General features: G+C 38.1%; 1 protein-coding gene across 1 annotated transcript in view; it reads left to right on the top strand.

Annotated features, from left to right (window-relative positions):
- Positions 1–21,646, top strand: part of Oseg4 (intraflagellar transport protein Oseg4) — a 29,270-nt gene extending 7,624 nt beyond the window's left edge. The window contains exons 7-20 of the mRNA XM_071584597.1: positions 3,523–3,691; positions 3,894–4,025; positions 6,625–6,719; positions 7,281–7,450; positions 8,446–8,677; positions 9,002–9,198; positions 11,011–11,214; positions 14,596–14,944; positions 15,134–15,349; positions 15,426–15,540; positions 18,757–18,885; positions 19,707–19,867; positions 20,193–20,317; positions 21,334–21,646. Coding sequence (XP_071440698.1) covers positions 3,523–3,691; positions 3,894–4,025; positions 6,625–6,719; positions 7,281–7,450; positions 8,446–8,677; positions 9,002–9,198; positions 11,011–11,214; positions 14,596–14,944; positions 15,134–15,349; positions 15,426–15,540; positions 18,757–18,885; positions 19,707–19,867; positions 20,193–20,317; positions 21,334–21,520 — 2,481 coding nt within the window. The 3' untranslated portion in view covers positions 21,521–21,646. The remainder of the gene's footprint in view (positions 1–3,522; positions 3,692–3,893; positions 4,026–6,624; positions 6,720–7,280; positions 7,451–8,445; positions 8,678–9,001; positions 9,199–11,010; positions 11,215–14,595; positions 14,945–15,133; positions 15,350–15,425; positions 15,541–18,756; positions 18,886–19,706; positions 19,868–20,192; positions 20,318–21,333) is intronic.
- The last annotated feature ends 464 nt before the right edge of the window (positions 21,647–22,110 follow it).

The following is a 22,110-nucleotide window of genomic DNA, read 5'->3' as shown; positions in this document are numbered from 1 at the left end:
TATTTGATTTTCGATTTTTTTGTGGCGTTATGTATGGTACTTATGTCTCTCCCTTATGCCAAAGAGTCCGGCCATTTTGAACGTCAAGTTAATTGTTGACAGCTGTTTTGCTTGGACGTGTTTTGGCTCGTCTTCGACTTTTGCCTGTTCCAAAGAATTGATCAAAGAATCTTAATAAAATTTTGTGAGAAAAACGAAATTAAGTGCACGGACGCATTCCGAATGTTTACTGTGGCATATAGAGAAGCTACCTTGGACCGAAGTTATCGGTGGCACAAAATGTTCTCAGAAGGCCGAGAACATGTGAATGACAAAGAGCGTGCCGTACGCCCGAGCATGTCAACAACAGACGAAAACATTGATGAAGTGAAGAAAATAGTTTTGGCCAATCGTCAAATCACCGTTAGAGAAGTTGCTGAGGACCTAAACATATTAATTGGCTCATGCCATTCGAAATTTACCAATGATTTGGGCATGACACGAGTCACTGTGAAATTCGTACCAAAATTGCTCAATTTCGACCAAAAACAGCAACGTATTAACATTGCTAATGAGGTGTCCGCGACGACCCAAATATTCTCCAGAGGGTCATAACTGATGACAAATCATGTGTTTATGGTTATGACGTGGAAACTAAAGCTCAGTCATCCCAATGGAAGCTGCAGCACGAGCCAAGACCAAAAAAAGTGCGCCAAGTTCGGTCGAATGTGAAAGTTTTGCTTACAGTTTCCTTCAATTGCAGGGGCGTGGTGCATCATGAGTTCTTGCCACGGAGTAGAACGGTATATAAGGAATATTACCGGCAAGTTATACGCAGTTTGCGCCAGGCAATCCATCACTAACGCCCGGATATGTGGAAGAACAAAAGTTGGCTTTTGAACCATGACAACGCCCCTGCTCACACATCGTTTCTTGTGCACAGCCAAAAACAACACAGTAATGATTCCGCAGCCACCGTATTCCCCAGTGACTTTTTCTTGTTCCCGAAACTGAAGAGGCCCATGAAAGGACGACACTATGCTACGACTGACGAGATAAAGACTGCATCGAAGGAGAAGCTGAACAAGATGACGAGAAATGATTTTTTGAAATGCTTCGACGATTGGCAAAAACGTTGGCACAAGTGTATAATAATTAATTGGGATTACTTTGGAGGGGAAAAAATAGTTATTCTTGAATAAATAAATAATTTTTGAAAAAACACAACAGTCTTGATACTTTTTGAACAGACCTTGTATATGACAATATTGCCAAAGTAAGAAAAATATTAAGGCAGAAAAAATCTAATTAGGTATACTGGCACCTGGTGTTTGGAACCAGGAACTCACAGGAGCACATTGTTGCAAACACCTTGGGCACGAGCTTGGCGCACACTTTCCTCATCGCTAAATTTTCAGTAGCAATGCGAAACACAGCAGTGGACGACAAGTTCAGTTCATTGGCAACCATCTTGATAAACAATCGACGGTCAGAGTCCAACAATTGTCGAACATGAGCCGCATTGTTGTTGGTTTTGCTGGTTGACGGCCGCCCAGACAGCGTCGTTGTTCGTCGTGACCCTCTTCTCGGCCCTTAACCTCAAAGGCCTTTAACCACCTCGATACTTGTCAATAGGACAGAGGAGCAGAGTCCCAGTCACAAACCATTTTGTTAGTCGCCTTAGGAGATTTTTTCCAGTTTAGCACAAAACTTAATAATTGCGGAACGTTGCTTGATCGTTGATTTAATTTTTTCCACGGTGGGCACACAGAGGTTTACTACAACTGACGTCGTCCTGCCGCTTCCACAGTTTGGAGAGCACTGAGACTCGTTTCACGGCAAAGTCCGGGACATTGGATGGCATTGCTTTTGCAACGCACCCTGTGTGTGGAAACTGAAATGCAACCGTTATAGAAGCTAGCAGGGAAAATCATGAGGGAGGAATAGAATAGGGAAGCAAAATGAAAGAGAAGTAGGTCTTTTAGAATTCTGCTAACAATACAAATTAATGATGACGAGCCTGTTTTCACAACCACCCACCAAGATGATGCATGACGCCATGAGATCTAAGAAGATAACAAATTGACTCCATAGTCTTGAAGCAGAGATTTAGGAATCAATTAAAGGTCGAAAGCTACCATTGGGGCTGATATTGTCCATTTACCATTATGTGGTGCTAATTACGTAGCATCATTAAGTCAAGATACCAAAGAAAAGAATAAAGACTCAATGAAAGTTGGAAAAAATAACTGAGCTTCATTTGGATTTCCATCAGAAATTGAAAAAGGAAATGTAAAAGACTGGTCTTTCATGCTTAAAGAAAACTATAGGTCAAAGGAAATAATGGATGTCTAATGAAATACTGAACCTTTATAGGAGAGAGAGAGGGAAGAAAGTACAAACGCTGAGGGACTGAGGAAGGACAGATATGCTACAAAATGTTTAGAAATGAAATCAACCAAAAAGTAAGGAGAGCCAAAGAAGAGAGGGGGGGGGGAGATGTTGTGGCAAGAAGTGAGGTATGCCCTTGTCCATTGAAAAGTTGATGCTGCGTACAAAGCTTTGAGATACCTTTTGAAAGAATGCAAAGCACGTCTCAGTACCATTTGGGAAACAAGTGAAGGGACGAGCATATGGAGGAAGCGTACAAGAAGAAGAGGGTAATGTATGTAGCATATCCCGAGGTGCAATTGTTGGCTGAAAATCATAATTGAAGCAAGCGGAAGAAGGCCTAGAATGAAGTGCGAGGAGTGGGTGACGAAAAGTGTCAGTGCAAAGAGCTTTGAGGGAATGAACGGATGGGCAGAGAACGGGATAGTTTGGAGAACTCTCTCAAACCAACCCTTAAATTGATAAACTAGAATGACAATCATTTATTGATTTCTTCACTATAATAGTGCAGTTCATGAACAAAAAGTGTTTGACAAGAGGAGTCTTATGAGTACTTTTCAGTTCATTAGACAAACCATTAAAAAGTAAAAGTCCTCTGCAGGGCAACCAAGCTACGAGTTATTCGTTTGGTAAAAGGAAGTATACAGACTAGCAAATATCATTCAACTTGATTTTTTAAGCTTCAAAGATATGTTTGACGCTTTAGTTATTCCACTTTCACTTTCATTTGGCGAATTATTTTTGCCTGTTAAATTCTTGAATTTTTTTATATAAGTGGATGATGAATCCATCAAAGTAAGTGGGTATATCCCATGGCTCTGTTGACTTCAGTTATATGTTACTGTCTCTTGCCATAAATGAAATGCATATTAGTTTGTATGAAGTACGGAGAATGTTCTAACTTCTGCCAATGCAACAATTTCAAAGTGTAAAAATTGCGGGCCTTGACCAGGATTTAAATCTGAATACTTTGATGTCTGGCCAAGTGCTTTAATAAGTGACTGTTGCGGCATCTCCTGCAGTTTCTTTGAATTTACATACTTCTGATTTAACATATTATTCATTTTTTTGGAGTCTAAGCAACGCATACTTTCATAGGATATCAAAAGTATCACCCTATGCCTAATATAAAAATTTCCTTATCATTTTTAGTTGTACACCAAAACTGTGAAATTCTTGTATGGAATGGCATCTTCTGGAGATCACTGTGTGTTAGCTACTCTAGAAGAAGATTCACCAAGTGTTGGCGCACGAGGGGAAGAAGAAGTCAAAGGGAAATTTGGGCTCATATTATGCAATGCCATTGGAACTCCAGTTGACAGTAAGGTTTTGATTTCATTTTGCATAATACCAATTGCTCTTCTTTTTAAGTTCTATTGAATAAGACATTGTACATAGTGTTCCTGCTTCAACAAATCAATTTTAGGATCCTGATATTGATTCATGTTTAGAAAATTGTAACAACCAAATGAGTTTATGTGTCACTTTTTTATGTAACTTTGATTTCTTCCTTTCTCTTTCAGCCAAATATGTCAATGTTGAGCCATTCTGGATCTCAATGAATAACAGTCATGTGTTTGCAGCATCCAAAGACCGGTTTCTCTTGTGGCGCTATCGTACACCCAAATCAAGATCAGCGATGGAGATTTCAACTGGTGTGCAATAGCAAATATATTAGCAGCTAATTCATTTTTTATCAGATGCTCCTATAGTGTATGTAAATCACATTGAAAGTCTCCCATTGAATTTTCAAACGATAATGATTATGAAGACAAAATTCAATGTTTTTTTCCTTCCGGATGAACATCAACTTGGAGTGAAGCTTATAGATCATCATTTGAATTCGTCTTTGGAATTCCCCATAATTTTCCAGTTCTTTTGGTCAAAAACTATGCCACCAAAACTAAAGTAAGTGCTAAAACACACAGCTTAGTCCAAGATATTGAGTTAGAGAGTTCATATATTTTTGTATTTTGGTTCACTTCTTTGATCTTTGTGAGGAATGGTCCCCACAAAGAAGGCAAGACGTACTGTTTATTATGGTTTTGTTGAGTAAGTTAGAGCAGCTGAAGAGTGCTTCACTTTATTTGATGCCTTATTCCATCCGATGGTGTGCCGAGTAACCCTCTGAAAGATGTGCTCATTCACCTGTTCTTTTCAAAATTTTATCTTAAGGGCATTGCTAATGTTTGAAGTTTCGTGAAAAATGTTTTGAAGAAAATTAACAATGCCATTCTAATGTCCTTGATTTAAACAACTTTAAAAAGTACTTGAGAGTTTTAGGGTTATTGTACAATGTATGAAGACATATGCACTTCTCAAAAACAAATCTTTACTTATAATTACAAGGACGATTCGAAAAGTAAGGTCCCCTATTTTATTTTCATGAAAAATCAAATTTATTTTCAACTTTGTGTACATCGTTGGAAAGGTTGAGCATTTAGCTATTTTTCTACATAGTCGCCTTGACAATGAAACAATTTTTGCATCCTCGTAAGCAGCTTCTTCCCGCTGCGTCACGAAGCTAACTGACGACTGGTGACTCAGAAAGGTATCAGCTAGATTATATCCTGGTTAGACACAGGTTTAGGAACAGTGTGATAAATTCCCACAGCTTCCCGGGAGCGGACGCAGACTCTGACAACAATTTAGTTGTTGTGAAATGTAGCGTCCGTTTCAAAAAGATAAGGTAGTGGCGGCGGGTTAGAAAATGGAATGTAGAAGCATTAAATGGGTTGAAAAGGAAGGAATACAAACAGGCTGTAGAGAAAATCATGGAGGGTGGCAAAGGGCTTAGTACTATCGAACAAAAATGGGAAATGATCAAGAAAGGGTTGTCTAAAGCCGCAAAAGACACTATTGGAACTGTTAACGCTAAAAGGACTAGGAAACCATGGATCACGGATGAGATGATTACAAAGATGGATGAGCGGCGAAAATGGAAGAATGTAGATACAGGGTCTGGCAAAATGAAGTACAAGGAATTAAACAATTAACTGAGGCGGGCAACAAATAAAGCAAAAGAAGCATGGTGGAAGACGCAGTGCAAGGATATGGAAATTCTGCAGAGGAAGGGTGAAATTGGTGCGCTGTATAGCAAAGTTAAATCTTTATCGGGAAGTAAGGAAGGGAGATCTATGCTAACAGTTAGAGATAAGGTGGGTAAGATAATAGTTGACACAGGAAAGATCCAGGAGAGATGGAAGGAGTATATAGAAGAACTGTGGAGTAAAGAACTTAGACCAGCAAAGTTAGGCATGGAAAAGGAACATAACGCAGAGGAAGATAGCTTAGGTCCAGGCATACTTGACGATGAGATGGAAAGGGCATTAAGGGAGATGAAACTAAATAAGGCCGTGGGGGTGGATAACATTCCCGCGGAATTATTGAAATGTTTAGGGAAATGTGGGAGGAAGAGGTTATATGCGCTCATTCCCAGTATTTATGAGGAAAGAATCTGGCCGGAAGACTTTGTGAGATCAGTTTTAGTTCCTATTCCGGAAAAGGTAAAGACTACATCATGTGAGGACTACAGGACAATAAGTTTGATATCCCAAACAGCTTAAGTTGTTCTCAGGATCATAAACAAAAGGATAGAGAGTAGGGCAAATGTTTACTTAGGGGATGATCAGTTTGGGTTTAGGAAGGGGAGAGGTGCGCATGATGCCATTGCAGTAATGAGATTATTAATCAATAGAAGAGTAGGGTACTGGATTTTGTTTATTGTTAGGAATCACAAAATATTTATTTAGTAGCTGTGTCCATCCAAAAACCTACCTTAACCGGTAGAGTACCAAAAATAATAATCTCATTGATCATGTACATGTGTACTATGGTAGGATTGGTGCATCTTTATTTAAAGTATATATTATAGAAAATATAATTTTGATTGTTTTATAGCAAAGGTTTTTTTTCAAGTTGATTATGTTGCTAATTTCTCATATATTTAATGAATAATAGAGTACTTTTCATTGTCAATTTCAATTAAATTTCTGCATTTTTCATAGAAATCACAACAGAAATAATTTCCTTTGTTTATGAATATTCTTTACGTGGCTACTGCCAAACGATTTTCTGTTGTTTCATTGTTTTCAGGTTCTGAACCTATAAACTCTCCAATTGAAGGAAGAAGTTGACTATTTCTGCTATTACTTTCCTTTGGTATAAGACTTTTGTTACCATGTACGTAGTTGAAACACTTTTGTTTAGGATCGTGAACCCTAATTTTTCTTATTGCATTTCAATGTCAAACAGCCTTGCTGCATGAGAAGAAGGACAAGGTATTTCATGTTGATGACACTCCAATTGGCGTACCCAATCCAGTGTGGCAGTTGGACCAGTCAGTTAAAGTAAGTTGTTGCAAATTTCCATCAGAAGGGCAATACATTAAAATCTTCAATGCAGTAGGCTTCTATATAATGGATTCCAGCTTAAAAGATACTACTACTCACAAAGGTTATTAACCTTCCTTCAATTGAAATTGATAGAAATGATTATTGGGGATCGTGATGGTGCAGTGGCTTCCCACCCTGAGGGCCCGGGTTCAAATCCCGGCGGTATTGAATATTTTTCAATGGTATCCCGATCCCTACTTGAGGTGCTTTGTGGAGGGCACTTTGAGTGAGAACGCCGTCCGTCAGATGGGACGGTAAGCTGCGGACCCCTTGGCGCCTTTCGTCAATAACAGTAGGCTAATGCCGACGCCGGGTTTCTCTCCACCCTTCATCCTTTCCTGTCCAACCCCAATGGCGCAAATGATCTCAGCTGTCGGTCGCCTCCCCTCAAAACTACCACTAGAAAAGATTACTTTTTTGTTACTGATATGGACATCTCTAAAAATTTTAATTCGTGTGCATGGTTTATTAATTCATTGCATAGTTTAATAATTGGCATCTTGTTTTTTGCAACAGCAAGGTACAAATGATCCAATATGTTGCTTGGCTTCCTCTGATCAATTACTCATCATTGGCCGAGAATCGGGTCAACTGCAGCGCTATTCTGTGCTTCCTAGTGTCGCACTTTTGGGCACACATGTCGCTGTGGCAAAACCCAACCAGATGGCCATCAACTCTGACTCTACGTAAGTTTATGGGAAATTCATGGTGTAACACGTGGTAATGATACGAGTATACTTCACTTGATTATTCACGTCTTGGTTTTTTTTGATTCAGCCTATCATTCCTCTCTCTCTCTCTCTCTCTTTTCCTTAGAGCAATTTTCCTTGTTAGTTTTAGTGAGAGATATAATTTTCACTGAAGATAATTCATTAAGATAAGTATGTATTAATATCGTGGGCCACGGTAGTCCAGGGGATAGAGCGTTGGACTACTGACCGGAGGGTCCCGGGTTCGATTCCCGGGCAAGGCACTCTGGGCACCTGCAGCTCCACCCAAGCTATGTGATTTTTCGGGTACCAGATTTTCCTGGGAATTCATAACCGGCACAGGGAAAGGAATTGGGCCCCCTTGTTACCCTGATGCATGAATTTCACACGGCGTATAGGGCTTAGTACTGGGTGAACTCTACCATCACCTACCAAACTGACCTTCGGGTTGATTACTTTGTTTATGGTTTTTTATGGTATTAATATTATTGGTCATTACGATTAAGAAATCAATTTTAGCTTCATTAACTCATCAGTGGTCTCTTAAATTCTTTCAGAGTCAACTTTAATTTTTCTATCATGACCTTAGTCGATACTGAAACATACCATACCTTGTGTAATTTCGAATTATTCACTTGTTATGTGTATCCTATTAGAACAGTATATAAAGGAGATGGAAGTGAGGGTGATAGTAAGTTTTAAATCTGTTAGAAAAGAATATACTTGAGTTCAGATTCAAAAAGGCTCAAACAAAATTCAGCGAAACCTTGACTTCAAACTAAGATATTTTGTATGCAGTTCATGGAAACGCTAGTGTTTTAATGGAAAAAAATCATCTTTGATAATTCATGCAACATTAAATTTTTTTTATAGCAGTATTATTTTTAATATGGTTGTAATTTTTAAATAATCAGCGGAGGGATTAATGGTTTAAGAAGTTCACTGATGATAACTGCGATTTACTTAACTAGGAGGTTGTCAGTGATTGACGTGAATGGCATGCTGACGTTGGTGGATCTCACGTCCTCGGGAGAAGAGCAGTCGTTGGTGTCTTCCTTTGAGAGGCGTGACGTTTGGGATGCACGTTGGGCCTCTGACAACCCATTGCAACTTGCTGCTATGGAAAAGACGAGGATGTACATATTCCGTGACTTGGACCCGGAAGAGCCTATTCTAAGCTCCGGTTACATCTGCAGCTTTCGTGTATGTCCTTGATACCCATACTGATCTCAAAGATATCCCCCAAAGCATTTTAATTTATCAAACTGCACTGATGCTATTAGTTGTTGGTATTGTGCTTTAAATTCAATAAATTTTTTGGACCAGGTACTGATGTTATGCGAAGAATTAAAATGCAAAATTGTAAATGTTATATGTGTTGCTCGAGTTGTCTCATCCTAACGTAATCATTTGGTTGATGTGCTAAATTTGAGTTACTCTGCCATGATTGTCTTATTTTTTTTAAATTTTATTGGATTTCTTTGGCCGTTCATCATCATTTCCTAATTATGTTTTTATTTTCCTCAGGATTTGGAAATCCGTGCTGCTCTCATGGATGAAATCATAACCTCATCTTTGATGTCTGGTGATGAGCACCCATCTGTTTCGGAGCACATTCTTGATCTTGAAGTAAAATCACTGAGGGACACTCGAGATCTTTTGAGTAAAGTTGGAATTGGTGAAGCCTCTACTTTCATTGAAGAAAATCCACACCCAAGGCTCTGGTAAAGTGTTCTGCATTGCCCAAGCATGTAATGATTTTTTTTGAAGTGACCAATCTATTCAGTTTCAACTTATCAGTTAATTGTAAGTTCATTCAATTTATTTTCTGACTGTGTTCACCAGCCTTTCATTAAATCATTGAGATTAGAAAGGCCAAAAATTAGGTGCCCCAAGTTCTTGAGTGGCATCATTGTTATGGCTGGTGATCAAATCTAATAATCATTTCACCAATATTTGATCATAAGTCACATGTAAAGATAAGAATAATATATTGGGGTTACGAGTCAGTAAAAAATGGTAGCTCAGAACCTGGGAAAATAATTTTTTATCCTTTCAAATCTGCAAAGAGAAACCACCTAATTATTTCTTCCCTGTACTATTATTCTTGAAAAATTAAATGTACAGGGTCCGTACAATAAGTATCGCGACTTGTTCGCTGTAGCCTCAACGAAGAGATGGATGGGGATCCGACCAGTTGGCTCGGTAGAGGGGTCCCCCACCACTCAGGCGCACTTTAGTTCAGTCGCCTCGGGGCATGAATTGAGACAGGAGGTGGATTTTTGTGACGTGTGATTGTTTGTGGTGTCGTCACGCCAGGATGGAGCGCACCATCGAGCAACGCTATGCTGTGAAGTTTTGCGTTAAATTCGGGAAATCCACGTCTGAGACCCTTGAACTCAATAAACAGGCTTATGGGGATGATGCGTTAAGTTGCGTAAGAGTTTTAGGATGGCACAAAATGTTTGAGGAAGGCCGGGAGCTCGTCGAAGACAAGCAGCGCGTCGGATGCCCAATGACCGATCGAACCGATGCTCAGATGGCCAAAGCAAAAAACGTTTTGGACTCTGACAGGCGTTTAACCATCGCCCTTATCAGTGAGGAGACTGGCCTTTCAATCGGAACCATGCACACCATTGTAACAGAGGATCTTGCGATGAGGAAAGTGTGCGCGAAGCTGGTGCCAAAGGTCTTGAGCGAGGAACCAAAACTGTCGCGGGGGGAAATTTTGGACGGCGTCCAGGAAGATGAAGATTTTCTCGACAACGTTATTACCTCAAAGGATAGCTCAAAAGGAGCTCTAAGGATATCGGTAATCCGCACGATTGAAAAGTTACTGTACATTATGCATTAGGTGAGATTGTTCATTATAATAGTGCGTTAGATGCATGCATCCAATGATTTAAAAATCCAATGAAAGTGGTGCAGGCTAAGTCAAAGGTGGTCAGGGAAGGAAAATATGAGAAAATGCATGGCAGTTGAATGTGAAATTTAACTGCTCAGTGTGCTTCATTAGAATCACACAATTTTGCAAGATAATAATGCATGCCTCGCCTCCGCATTTGACCATCTTAAATACTTTTGCCTATTCATGGTTCATTAAATAGAAAATGTGAATGAAGTTGTTTGACTTAAAAAAGGTTACAAAATTATTGCATTATAATATTGATTTGACATTCAAAGGGAAGTGAAATGATTAATGATTAATCAATTCGAAATCTGTCATTGAATTGTGGAATTGGTGGGATACACCTAACATTTGGTTAACCTTAATCAACATCAATACTCTGAATTTTTCCAAAATTGGAAATCAGATAATCTGTCACTGATCGTGCCGAAGTATGTATGCTTTAAATGTATAAATTTAGTGTGACTATATCATTATTATTTTGATTCTCATAACGTGCTTATTGGTTTAGTCATAAAATATTATTGTGGATGAAACTTCAAAAACATTCTCACGGGCAATAGTTGAGGCATCATCTACCTGACTGGTTGACTATTTTAAAATTCCCAAAACTGCAATTGGCTTTCAGGCGTCTCCTGGGTGAAGCAGCCCTAAAAACTCTTGATCTGGAACGTGCTGAAGAGGCTTTTGTTCGCTGCAGGGATTATGGCTCAATAAAATTTGCAAAGCGCCTTGCCACAGTTCAAGGAGAAAAACTCAAACGAGCTGAAGTTGCTGCTTACCTGAAAGACTTTGATTTGGCTGAGCAGCTTTATATAGAGGCTGATCGCAGGTATTATTTCTCTTCTTTCTTTATCATTTATACTTAGTTGATTGTTATGATGGAGTTATTAGCATAACTCTAGCCAGTTACTTTATAAAAGTTTTATTCATACTTTGTAACTAATTATAATTTGAAAAATTAATGTAATTGAGCTCTGAGATTTTGCTTTTGGAAACTTCCGCTGCCATCAGTGGTGGTGGGGTGGCATCCTCACCTGATAGCCCTGATGTTGTGGGTTCGATTAGATGAATTTTCCTCCACCTAGGACTCGGATGTTAGTGGTTGTCCTTATTGTTATTTCATGTTTATAGTCTGATGTAAAAATCCAAACCTATATTGTTTTCAAATTACTACTATATAGATAAACTTGTCCATTGTTTGATACATTTTATTGAAATTTTGTACTTTGCATTATGAAACAAGTGGTATCAGTTATTGCTATATGGAAAAATTGATGGAGTGTTTAGACAAGAAAAAAGTCTTCAAACATGCCATGAGACTCATATATGGAGTTGAGGAGGTCAAAGGCAAATGATGTAAACTCACGCACTTAGGCAATCTTATCCAAAACATTAAGAGACTTAATGCGGGAACAAAAGATTGCCTCAAACAATAAGTTAACTTAAAGAGCATGATTGTCTTAAACCAGGAAAAATGGACAGGAATGGGGCTCACGGTAGTATTTGAAGACTGCCTAGCTATATACAGACAAACAGATAGTGTGTGTAGGGAAAGCATGAATCATATTTGCAGAAAAAGAGCACAGCATCTCTGTTCACCTCGCATCGACTGGAAGATGTACATGGGACTGATTTCTGTCCTAATATTTTTTCCACTGTGGTAGTAATGAGGGTTGGAGAAATTTGAAACTCTCAAGAATTGGGCAAAGGAAGTTGTTTTGGTTACTGATGTGTCAGCATATCCCACCTTCTTTCCTTCAGCATTGTGGAACATCTAGGATGTGAGGTTGGGAAAAACATTTACCCTAACTTACTGTGGCGCGCTTTTTCCTTCTCCTAGCATCCTTCCCATGCCAAGTACTCTCACGCTTCCTCCTCTCCTGCACCAAAGCCAACTAAAACTCATCCGCCCCCTCCCTCCTTGAGCACTGCAATGTAAACCATGGCAGCGAATTGCCGTGCTAAAGGATACACGGGTCTTCCACCGGGTAAGTTCCTCCATCGATGATACCAATCTCTCGGGAAACGAGTCGTTTTCTATCCTCAGGGCTGACGATGTCGAGATAGTGCAAATGGCCAATTTATGCACAGATGGGCAGGCTCTCAGGTACCCTCTGATTGGTCAGTCTATTCCAGCCTTTTTCTTATCAACTTGATCTTCCTCAGTGTGGGTTTCATGTGTTACTGAGGGAGTAATTCGTGTCCTGATTGGAAAAAAATTTACATTGGTTGGCCTGAGGCCTTTCAAATAAAAGCATTGTATCACATAAAGATGACTAATTTTCTCCATTTTCATAAATTCACTGAAAACGTTCTCTATCGATGGCTGCCAAATGAATACTAAACAACGTGGCATCTTCAAACTTAAAACATATTTTCTATTGTTTCAGGCTTCACTTCGTGGAAGTAATTGATATCCATTATTGAAATAGAAAGAAAGACTCGTACTTTTCCACAGATTTTATTATACGGAACAACGCGTTTCACCGACTTGCGGCATCATCAGGTACCTGATGATGCCGCAAGTCGGTGAAACGTGTTGTTCCGTATAATAAAATCTGTGGAAAAGTACGAGTCTTTCTTTCTATTTCAATAATGGATTAAAACATATTCTTTATAGATTCCATACTTTCTAATATTTCTGTTATTGCAATGGCCAAACTTCATGAATTTAAGTTTGAATGCTACCTCATGCAACCTATTCGCCAGATTTAGCTTAGTTCGAAATTATTGAACATCGCTGGAAAAAGTGTATAGAACTGAAAGGAAAAAGGTATTGTTTTCATCTCAAAACTACTTATTTCTATTATTTTTATACATATTTGCCAAAAATATTCAAACATTTTACACATCCCTGAACCAGTTTTCAAATTCCATCAGCATAAAATTCTGCCGCTGGATATCCCAAACAACCAATGACGACGGCATCTTGAAGTTCCTCGTCGAGACAATGACAAAACATGTAGTAGCCTAACTTTTCAGTTGTATTTCCATGCAACAAAGTCTTAGAAATCTGTGGAAAACTTTCTAAAGATTTCGGTTATGGTAAAACACCGGTTTTTACGAAAGTTTTCATTAATTTTCATGGTTCACCACAGACGGGTGGGCAGCTAATTCCGTCTTCATTATGGGCGTTTATGTTCACTCTTTTATGAACGACAACACTGACGTACTACTCTGATTGTCACTCATCACATTATGTCCGTACTGAGTACAAATTTCCCGATGAATGCCAGCAACTTCTAAGTTTTTATCAGTAAAAACATTATCTCTGAACGAACTTCAAAATTGGCAGGTATTTCAATTGTATTGTTGATTTTGACTGGCTATTGTAAACAAACGACAAGTGGTGCGACCTTCCAGCCATTGCAGATCGAGATGTAATGTACTGACCTATTCCGTGCGTTAATACAGGGATCGATTCAGCTCCATCCACTACTTCTTGCGCTCCACGAAAACGGAGGTTATTTCCTGCTCAGCCCTCGTATCTTGATAAATAATAATATTTTTTCCCAAAGTTTTTGTGTTTTCTTTGTTGGGTCGGGCACTTCTGGGATTCCCCTTGCACATTTCATTTTTGATGTATTTATTTTGTGTCCTCTAAATATTTTCTTTACTTTTGCCTTTTGTTGTCTCGGGTAATAGCATAATTTCTTTTATAATTATGTATTATTAATGTATGATGCTAATGAAAGATCTGTAGCTCATGCTACAGTCTACATTATTAAATGTTGGCCAATCCAAGAAATTCTTTATTTCTGATTTTGGTAATTTCAAAAAGACTTACCATGAATTGATCAGCCCAAGTGATGATGGTGGCACAAAATGTATGAATGCTTGGCATTTGATTGGTTCAACTAAGTAACCCTTATGTCGATTTTCATTGTAAGGTAACATTTGTTCAAATTCAGTGAACACACCAATCCACTGGAGTCAGTCCAAATGGTTGTCGTGGTTGAAGGAAGATATTGCTCTGAAGAATATCACAATACTTTACCGTAGAACTATTACTGGCTCATTTCATGGGTTAGGCCGCTAACCAGTTGTCCACCAAAGAAGTATTCTCAACCTCAGTGCAAGCCATCTCTGGTGAAGAGTTTCTGAACTTACCCATGGGGGTAGTTGTCGTAGTACGTAGACATCTGTTGAAGGCTCTACTCTCTGTTTGCTTATTCTAAGTTTACGATCGTAAATCCCATCTCTGTTGAAGGGACTTGGCATTGACGTTGCGAGAGAAGCTGGGAGATTGGCAATCGGCACTGCAGTTAATGCACTCAGGTGGCTCCGGTGGGCACGTTGAGGACTGGAGGCGTGAGCAGGCCTGTAATGAGGCCGGGGATCTGTTGGCGGTGTCTGGTGAATGGTCCAGGGCGAAGGAAATGTACACCAAAGGAGGTGACGTGGAGCGTCTGGCGAGATGTCTCCATGCTCTCGAAGAATGGGAAGAGCTTTCTGCTCTGGCTAAAAGCTTCTCCCCTGGGCACCCCATGCTGATGGAGCTGGGGCAGATGTTTGCATCAGTTGGCATGTGTGGCGATGCTGTTGATGCTTACCTCAAGGTATTATCATTGGGTTTACCCATATTTTCAAGTATCTCTCACCGAAAGAATTTTTACATTGGCACTTTATTAAGGAAATTAATTGGCCTAAGATGTATTTTGATGATTTAGATTTTATGTGTATTTGTGATATATTTGTAATTATTTTGCATTGAAAACATTAGGAATCATAGACATTTTTATTTTCAGTGTGGTCAAAAAAAAGCTGCGATGAATGTGTGTGTGTCTCTGAATGAATGGTCGACGGCTGTAGATCTAGCCCGAGAGCATAATATCGATGAAGATGTTCCAGGTCTCTTGTCTAAATATATATCACACCTGCTTGAAGAGAAGAAGACTTTTCAAGCCATAGAGCTCTATTGCAAAGCAGAATGTTTCCTTGAAGCAGCAAAAATAATGTTTCAAGTGAGTGGAACACTTAAGTTTGTCGCTGACTTTCATTATGGAATCTAATTATCTTTGCTTTGTGAAATTTTTCCAGATAGCAAAAGATGAGAAAAACAATTTGGTGGCAAAGAAAAAGAAGCTGTATGTTTTGGCTGCTCTTCTGGTGGAGCGTCATCTTCATGCTTTGAGAAGCAAATCTCTTCTTAAAGGTTAGTTCATGGTGGAGCATTTTCAACAACCTTTTAAATCTTTGAAGCTCATTTACAGTGCCAATGATAAATATGGTGGTTGATTATTCCAGCCACAATTGTACCATGATTGAACTAATGGTTATTTATTTGCATAAATTTTATTTATAATCATGGTATTTTTCTTTAAATTTACTCATTCCAAATCATTCACTAGCATTGCTAATAGTGGCTCAGTTATCATCCCTACTCAAATGACTGCAAGCAACAAATCAAATAAAAGTTATCAGGCAGTAACACCAAAAATTTATCCAAAATTAACAACTTTCAGGGTAACACTTAGCAATTTATGAGGTACTGGGATCAATTATTTCAAAAGAAGGCTTCATCCCTCATCTTCTCGGTACAGTTGTAGAAACGTTTATGCTTAACCCCCTCCAAGATATTTGACCGTGTCCAGTGTGTGGCAGTCAACAGGTAGTCTACTGGCGGAGGTTATATTGAGAGGTAGTGTATATAGAGGGCTGGACTGGCGGCACGCTCTTCATTCACCGAACTGAAATTGAAAGAACTCCTGAAAGCCTCACCCATGAATAAGCATGCCAACTGGTGGCCAGCCTGGCATACCATCTACAAGTATAGGATCTTCAGCCGTATTCAGTTTGAAAGGAATGCACTGACAGATCACACTATGCGGATTGGAGGGTTAAGCCAGTTATCCTTAATCTGTCCAAGTCTCAGACTGCTCAGTTGTGAGTGTAGGTTGGAGTGTTTTTATTTATTTATTTATTCATCGACTTAATTGGGCGAGGTTGAGACTAATAGTCCCTTCTTCCACCTAACCCTGCATTACAGACATTATATTGAAGGTAATCACATACAACCAAGCCCTAGATGGAGGGAAATCCACCTAGGCGGGAATCGAACCCGCGACCTTTAGGTTGGTAGGCGAGGACGTTACCCCGCAGCCACCGAGGCCAGCTGTTAGGATGAGGGGCAAGAAGACATGGGTGTCCATTTTCATGTTTTAGTGCTTTTCGAAGTATATGAGTGGGAAATGGTAGAAGAGGTATGGGAAGAAGTGGATATATAAGATAGGTAAAAGGTGAAATAGACAGGAGAGAAAACATTTGAGGAAGTACTGGGTATGGTGGGGGGGCATAGGGGGTTGATGGGAGAAATCATAAGGAGACAGGAAAGATGATCCTTAGCATTTTGATTGGTGATTGAACGTTGAAGAGGGGAGAACATTAGGTGAGCTAGGAAGGGGTAGGAAAGGGATAGGTATGTTTCATGGAATGAAGAGAGAGACAGGAAATGTGTGGAATTGAAGAAGGTCATATTGTTTTTTCAGGTTGTGTTTTGTTAAGAGGGGCAAAGAGATGTATTGCCATACCACTCATTGCATAGTCTGTGTCCATCTAAAACCTACCTTAAATGGCAGAATGCCAATAATTATAGTCATAACAATTCCCAAATCGTCAACTTTATGAGTAAAACTACTTGTTTTTGTTCTTCTAATAATGCTGCTAAAAGATGACTATTTCATGAGGTTATTCATGAAAGACAAATCAAAAAAGCACATGGCTGCAGTTTTACATGAAAATTGCCAATTCACCTTTGAACATCATGTGCAGATACAAGATTTCCCCAAATTTTGGTACATTGTATATAATAATAATAATAGTAATAATTTTTATTTGTCCAGAGACTGCATCATACAAAAAAATTGTACACATAGTATAGGACACGTCAATACATACAATAATACACAATGTAATACATATACCTATTCTAAGTTTCATGTTCCATGAAATTCCTAATAGAATAGAACAAATTCCTTTGAAGAAAAGCTCTCAATTTCCTTTTAAATAGACAAATGTTTGTGCTGGATTTCAGGTCCTCATTTAGCTTATTAAACATAAGGGGACCCGAGTATCGTTTAACACTTTACCATGCCTTCTTTCAATGTCATTTGAATTATGGTGTTGAGTTATGGGGTCATTCCCCTCATGTTAAACAAATTTTGCTACTGCAAAAGAGAGCTATTCGCTCTCTTGCTAATATACCACCACGTGATTCCTGCAAACCTTTTTTTATTAGGTATAGAATCATGACTGTATTTTGTTTGTATATCTTTAAGGCTCTGATTCATGTGAAAGTTAATCTAGAAACTTACCAATTAAGATCCAACCTCCATAACTATTCCACAAGAGGTAAATCGAATCTAAATACTACTTATTGTAGATTGTCATTAACTTAAAACACATTTCACAATATGAACATACGACTGTATAACTATCTGCCTACTCAGTTGAAATCAGATGGTATCCAGAGTTTCAAGAATAGGGTATATACCTGGTTACTTGCTCGCCCACTATACTCATTGGATGAATTCTTTTGTGACAATTTTCATCACATTTAAGAAAGTATGTTTATATGTTAAATAATACTTATATTGATGACATTTAATATAGTTGTACCATTTTTAAAATGAATAAAGTATTATTATTATTATTATTATTATTATTATTATTATTATTATAGATTTAGGGCATAGTGCGGTGGTTCTAGTTCTTACGTAAGTTCGGTGCAGATCATTTTTAGACCTGGTCCCATAGTGGTGAATACCACAATTTGTGTCATACATTGAAAGGTTTACAAAAGTGTACACCAGTAATACATAGATATAAATACATGGCAAAGGTAAAATGTTCAATTTATGGAATAATGGACGACAAGGAGCATTATGCTCTGCTTTGACAATTAAGCGTATGGCTCGCTTTTGAATTTTAAAAATTGTGTCTGCAAGCGGAGAAGAACCCCAGAAAAGGATACTATATACTAAACAGGAGTAGATATTTGCATAATATATTGGCATGAGGACATCCATTGTTACGGTAAACCTGATGCTTCTAATAAGGAAGCAAATGGTATTCAGTTTTTTGCCCAGGTGACATATATGCTCCCACCAGGACAACCGCCCATCTAGAACTATTCCTAGGAATTTTGCATGGGACGCTTGGGGAATTAGTTTTCCACTTGATTCAATTGCAAAAGTGGCCATGTTTTTGTTTTTATTTGCAAAGTAGAGTAGTTGGGACTTTTCCACATTTAAATTCAGCTGATTCCTGCTACACTATTAAGGGCCAATATCTTGTTTATTTTTGTGCCATGATATATTCAAAAGATTTAGCATAAAACTCTATCCCCCACCTATATTTTTATGACTTTCAGGAAAAGAACATGATAAAGATGAGAATGAGAAGATGGTTTTAACTGACTCGGATCTCATTTTGGACAATGTCTGGAAGGGTGCTGAATCATACCACTATCTAATGCTGGCCCAAAAGCAGATATATGAAGGTATGCAAAAGAATACTTGATAATATTATTTGAAAATTATCACTATTCGCTACTGTGTGTATTCTCAAAGATGTTACTGATGTTGCTTTTACCCACCAGGATTCCAATGTGTAATTTAGTCTGTTGTCAGCGTACCCAGGCTTAAGCACCCTGATATACTCAGTCCCTATACTTCAGGGGGTGGCTGAAACTGATAATAATTGAACTACTATGTCATTATTCTCACCTATGACCTACAAATTAAAAGCTTTCCTTTTTATTTAGCTTGCGTCAAGTTTGGCCCAATGATTTTTATGACTGAAAATAACACTTCCGCTTTTGCATTTTCTTTACATTTATTGATTAAAAATGAAATTTTCCCCTTATATGTTTCAAGTAGTATTATTTCCAAAGTAGGAATTCACAATGTTTATGATTCTCCTTTTCATTGAGAAACCAGTTAATGTTTGGCGTATGTCATAGGACATGAGGTCCTGGCAAAAGTCAAAAACCAATGTAAGTCTGACTGTTGTTCATACATTGCCACACCCAGCAATGAGGATTAATTCAAAAAATTTGCTGTAACAATTAAAAACATTTGGAATAAAAAAGACTGAATGTTCGTCGGAGAATCTGGAAGAAGTCAGGAATTGGTTCTAGAAAATAAGTGCCCACATTGTTCTAACGACACCCCTTCTACTCTGTACCTGTAACCTCATTATTTACACTGACCTTTTGAGGTTTATTTGATCGCTTGCTGATTTAAAACTGTATTTTTTAACTCATTGTCATGCTTAATTTTATTTCATTGTCGTAATCAATTTTTATTTCTCCATCTTCAGGTAGCATGGAAGCTGCCCTAAAGACTTCATTACTCCTAAAAGACTATGAGGAGTTCTTGGATATGGAAACAGTCCACTGTCTCATAGCACTCTCTTCCTGTGGTTCTGAAGCTTATGAGATTTGTTCTAAGGCATTTATTAAACTAGAGGCTCTCCCAAATGTAAGACTTTTTTGCATTTTTGTTTTTAGGTTTAAGAGTTAATGTTTAATGTACAATATGTCTATTTATTTTAAAGATATTGCTCATTAAAGCTCGGATCCTCAGATTCATAAACTCTATATTGAACCTTGTAGTTGTGAGATCATATCATTTTGCGTTTGCAGTTAGACCATGGTGAATACTGGATCTGACAAAATCTGATATTAGGACCCACTTCAGTGATACCATTGCATGAAAATATATGATAATTTATGATTAAAATGACATATTTTGGTGTTTTAATTATGTTTATTTTGTATTATTAAATTTTTATTCCCACATGTAGCTAACTGATGAACAAAGGGAAAAGTATGAAGATTTAGCCTTGGAAATCTTCATGAAACATGCACCAAAAGACAATAAAATTAAGCATGTAGATTGTCATAATTGTGGTTCCCGAATATCTGATAGGTATGTTGACAATTTTTGTCAATAGTTATAGCCTCTGTAGAGACTATTATATCACCATATTGATTTCATTTTTTATTAGGCTTATTCTTATTATACTCTAATCGTTTTTGGTTGTTGAAGTTTTTTCATTCCATCCCCTTCTGAGATATTATCAAAGATGTATATGGGAAATTAATAGGTTGTGGTTGTCCAGGGGTAGAGCGGTATAGGACTCCTGCCCAGAGGGCCCAGGTTAGATTCTCAGGCATGCCTGTCCGGGCACCCTCAGCTCCACCCAAACCGTGTGATTTTTTTGGGTACCAGGTTCCTGGGAAACCATAACCAGCACAGGGCAAGGAACTGTCCAAGAATATATGAGGCATGATCGATATGATGACCCCACCTGCCCTGATGCAAATTTCACGTTTGGTTGGGCTTACTACAGGGTGAACTCCACCATCTCTCCTACCAAACTGACCTCCGGGATGTTTACTGTGTGTATGGTTTATGTGGGCAGTTATCTATGGCCATTAATCAATAGTGATCATAATGACAACATGAGTAATTTATCGATAATAATCATATAATGGTTTAGTAATTATTGATTACTTGACTGATGGCATTCCTAAAACGAGTATTTACGCAACTTATTCAACCACCTTGTAAATAGTTGGGCTCTTCATTTTTATATGATTTTTTATTTCATTTCTCTTTGTTTCTTCCATAATATATATTTTTTTAATTTGAAAGTAGTGGCGATGTAATTTGTCCAACTATTGGGCGGCTGATTAATCTGCATATTACGTTGCCTCATTGTATAAACTGGTGAATCAGGAGACTTAGATCTAACAGCAATCAAATAGAACTTTGCAAGTGTGGAGATTGCAAAATAACCATCGCACTTTTTCTGCCCAGAGTAGTGAGCTTTATAATGGCCAAGGGTTTTCATAAGATATTGGCAATTCAAAACTTTTTGACTCTCTGGCATCCAGTGAGTTGTTATAGATAGTGTGCATAACCTGTTGTTCTCTTTCCAGGTTAAGTTTCTGTCCAAGTTGCAAGGATTGCTTTGGTGCATGCATTGCATCTGGGAGGCCATTGATTCACACGGCTGCTCAATGGACCTGCACTGTTTGCCATCACCATGCTTTTCAGCAAGAAATGAATTCTCGAATGTCTTGCCCACTCTGCTATTCATCAGCAATCAATGAAGCTTACATGTAGTTTCATATTCCTGCGCTATGGTCAGCGACTTTTTATTTTGATCTATTTTTGTATTATTTTATTTTTGAATAATTTTTGAGAGTATTTATCCAATTATTTTTTTATTGGTTATGTTGAATATTCCGTCCAGACAATCACTCTGTATTTGCTCATCAAAGCATATCATTTGAATGTATTTATATTTGTGATGATAAATTAAAATGATAAAATTTGATAAGTCTCATTATAGTTCTCCCAGTATGATAGAAAATTGATTTGGATGTTAATTTTATATGGGTCTCAATGTTCACTCGTGTCTCATATTGCTGATTACAAATTAATATTCAGTGCCTCCTTCTACCCGTCCATTCCCAATGACCTGACCCCAACGTTGTAGATTTAATCATTTCCTTTTTTAAGGGTAATGGCGTACCACAATGTTAATAAACTGATCGCCTTACTCTGACCAACCAACTCTCCAATTAATGAATAACTGATCAAAGCACTTTTCCACTTGATAACATTTTGTTTATTGTACGACTAGGTTTCGATGTACTAGACCATCATCAGGTCTTAAAGCCTGGTCGTAAAATAAAAAAAAATGTATCAAG

The sequence above is a fragment of the Hetaerina americana genome, unplaced genomic scaffold, assembly GCF_022747635.1.
Source record: "Hetaerina americana unplaced genomic scaffold, ioHetAmer1.1.p SCAF_2, whole genome shotgun sequence".
NCBI classification, from domain to species: Eukaryota; Metazoa; Arthropoda; class Insecta; order Odonata; family Calopterygidae; genus Hetaerina; species Hetaerina americana.
Note: the sequence above shows the minus strand (reverse complement) of the source record. Positions and strands in the feature narration are given on the sequence as shown.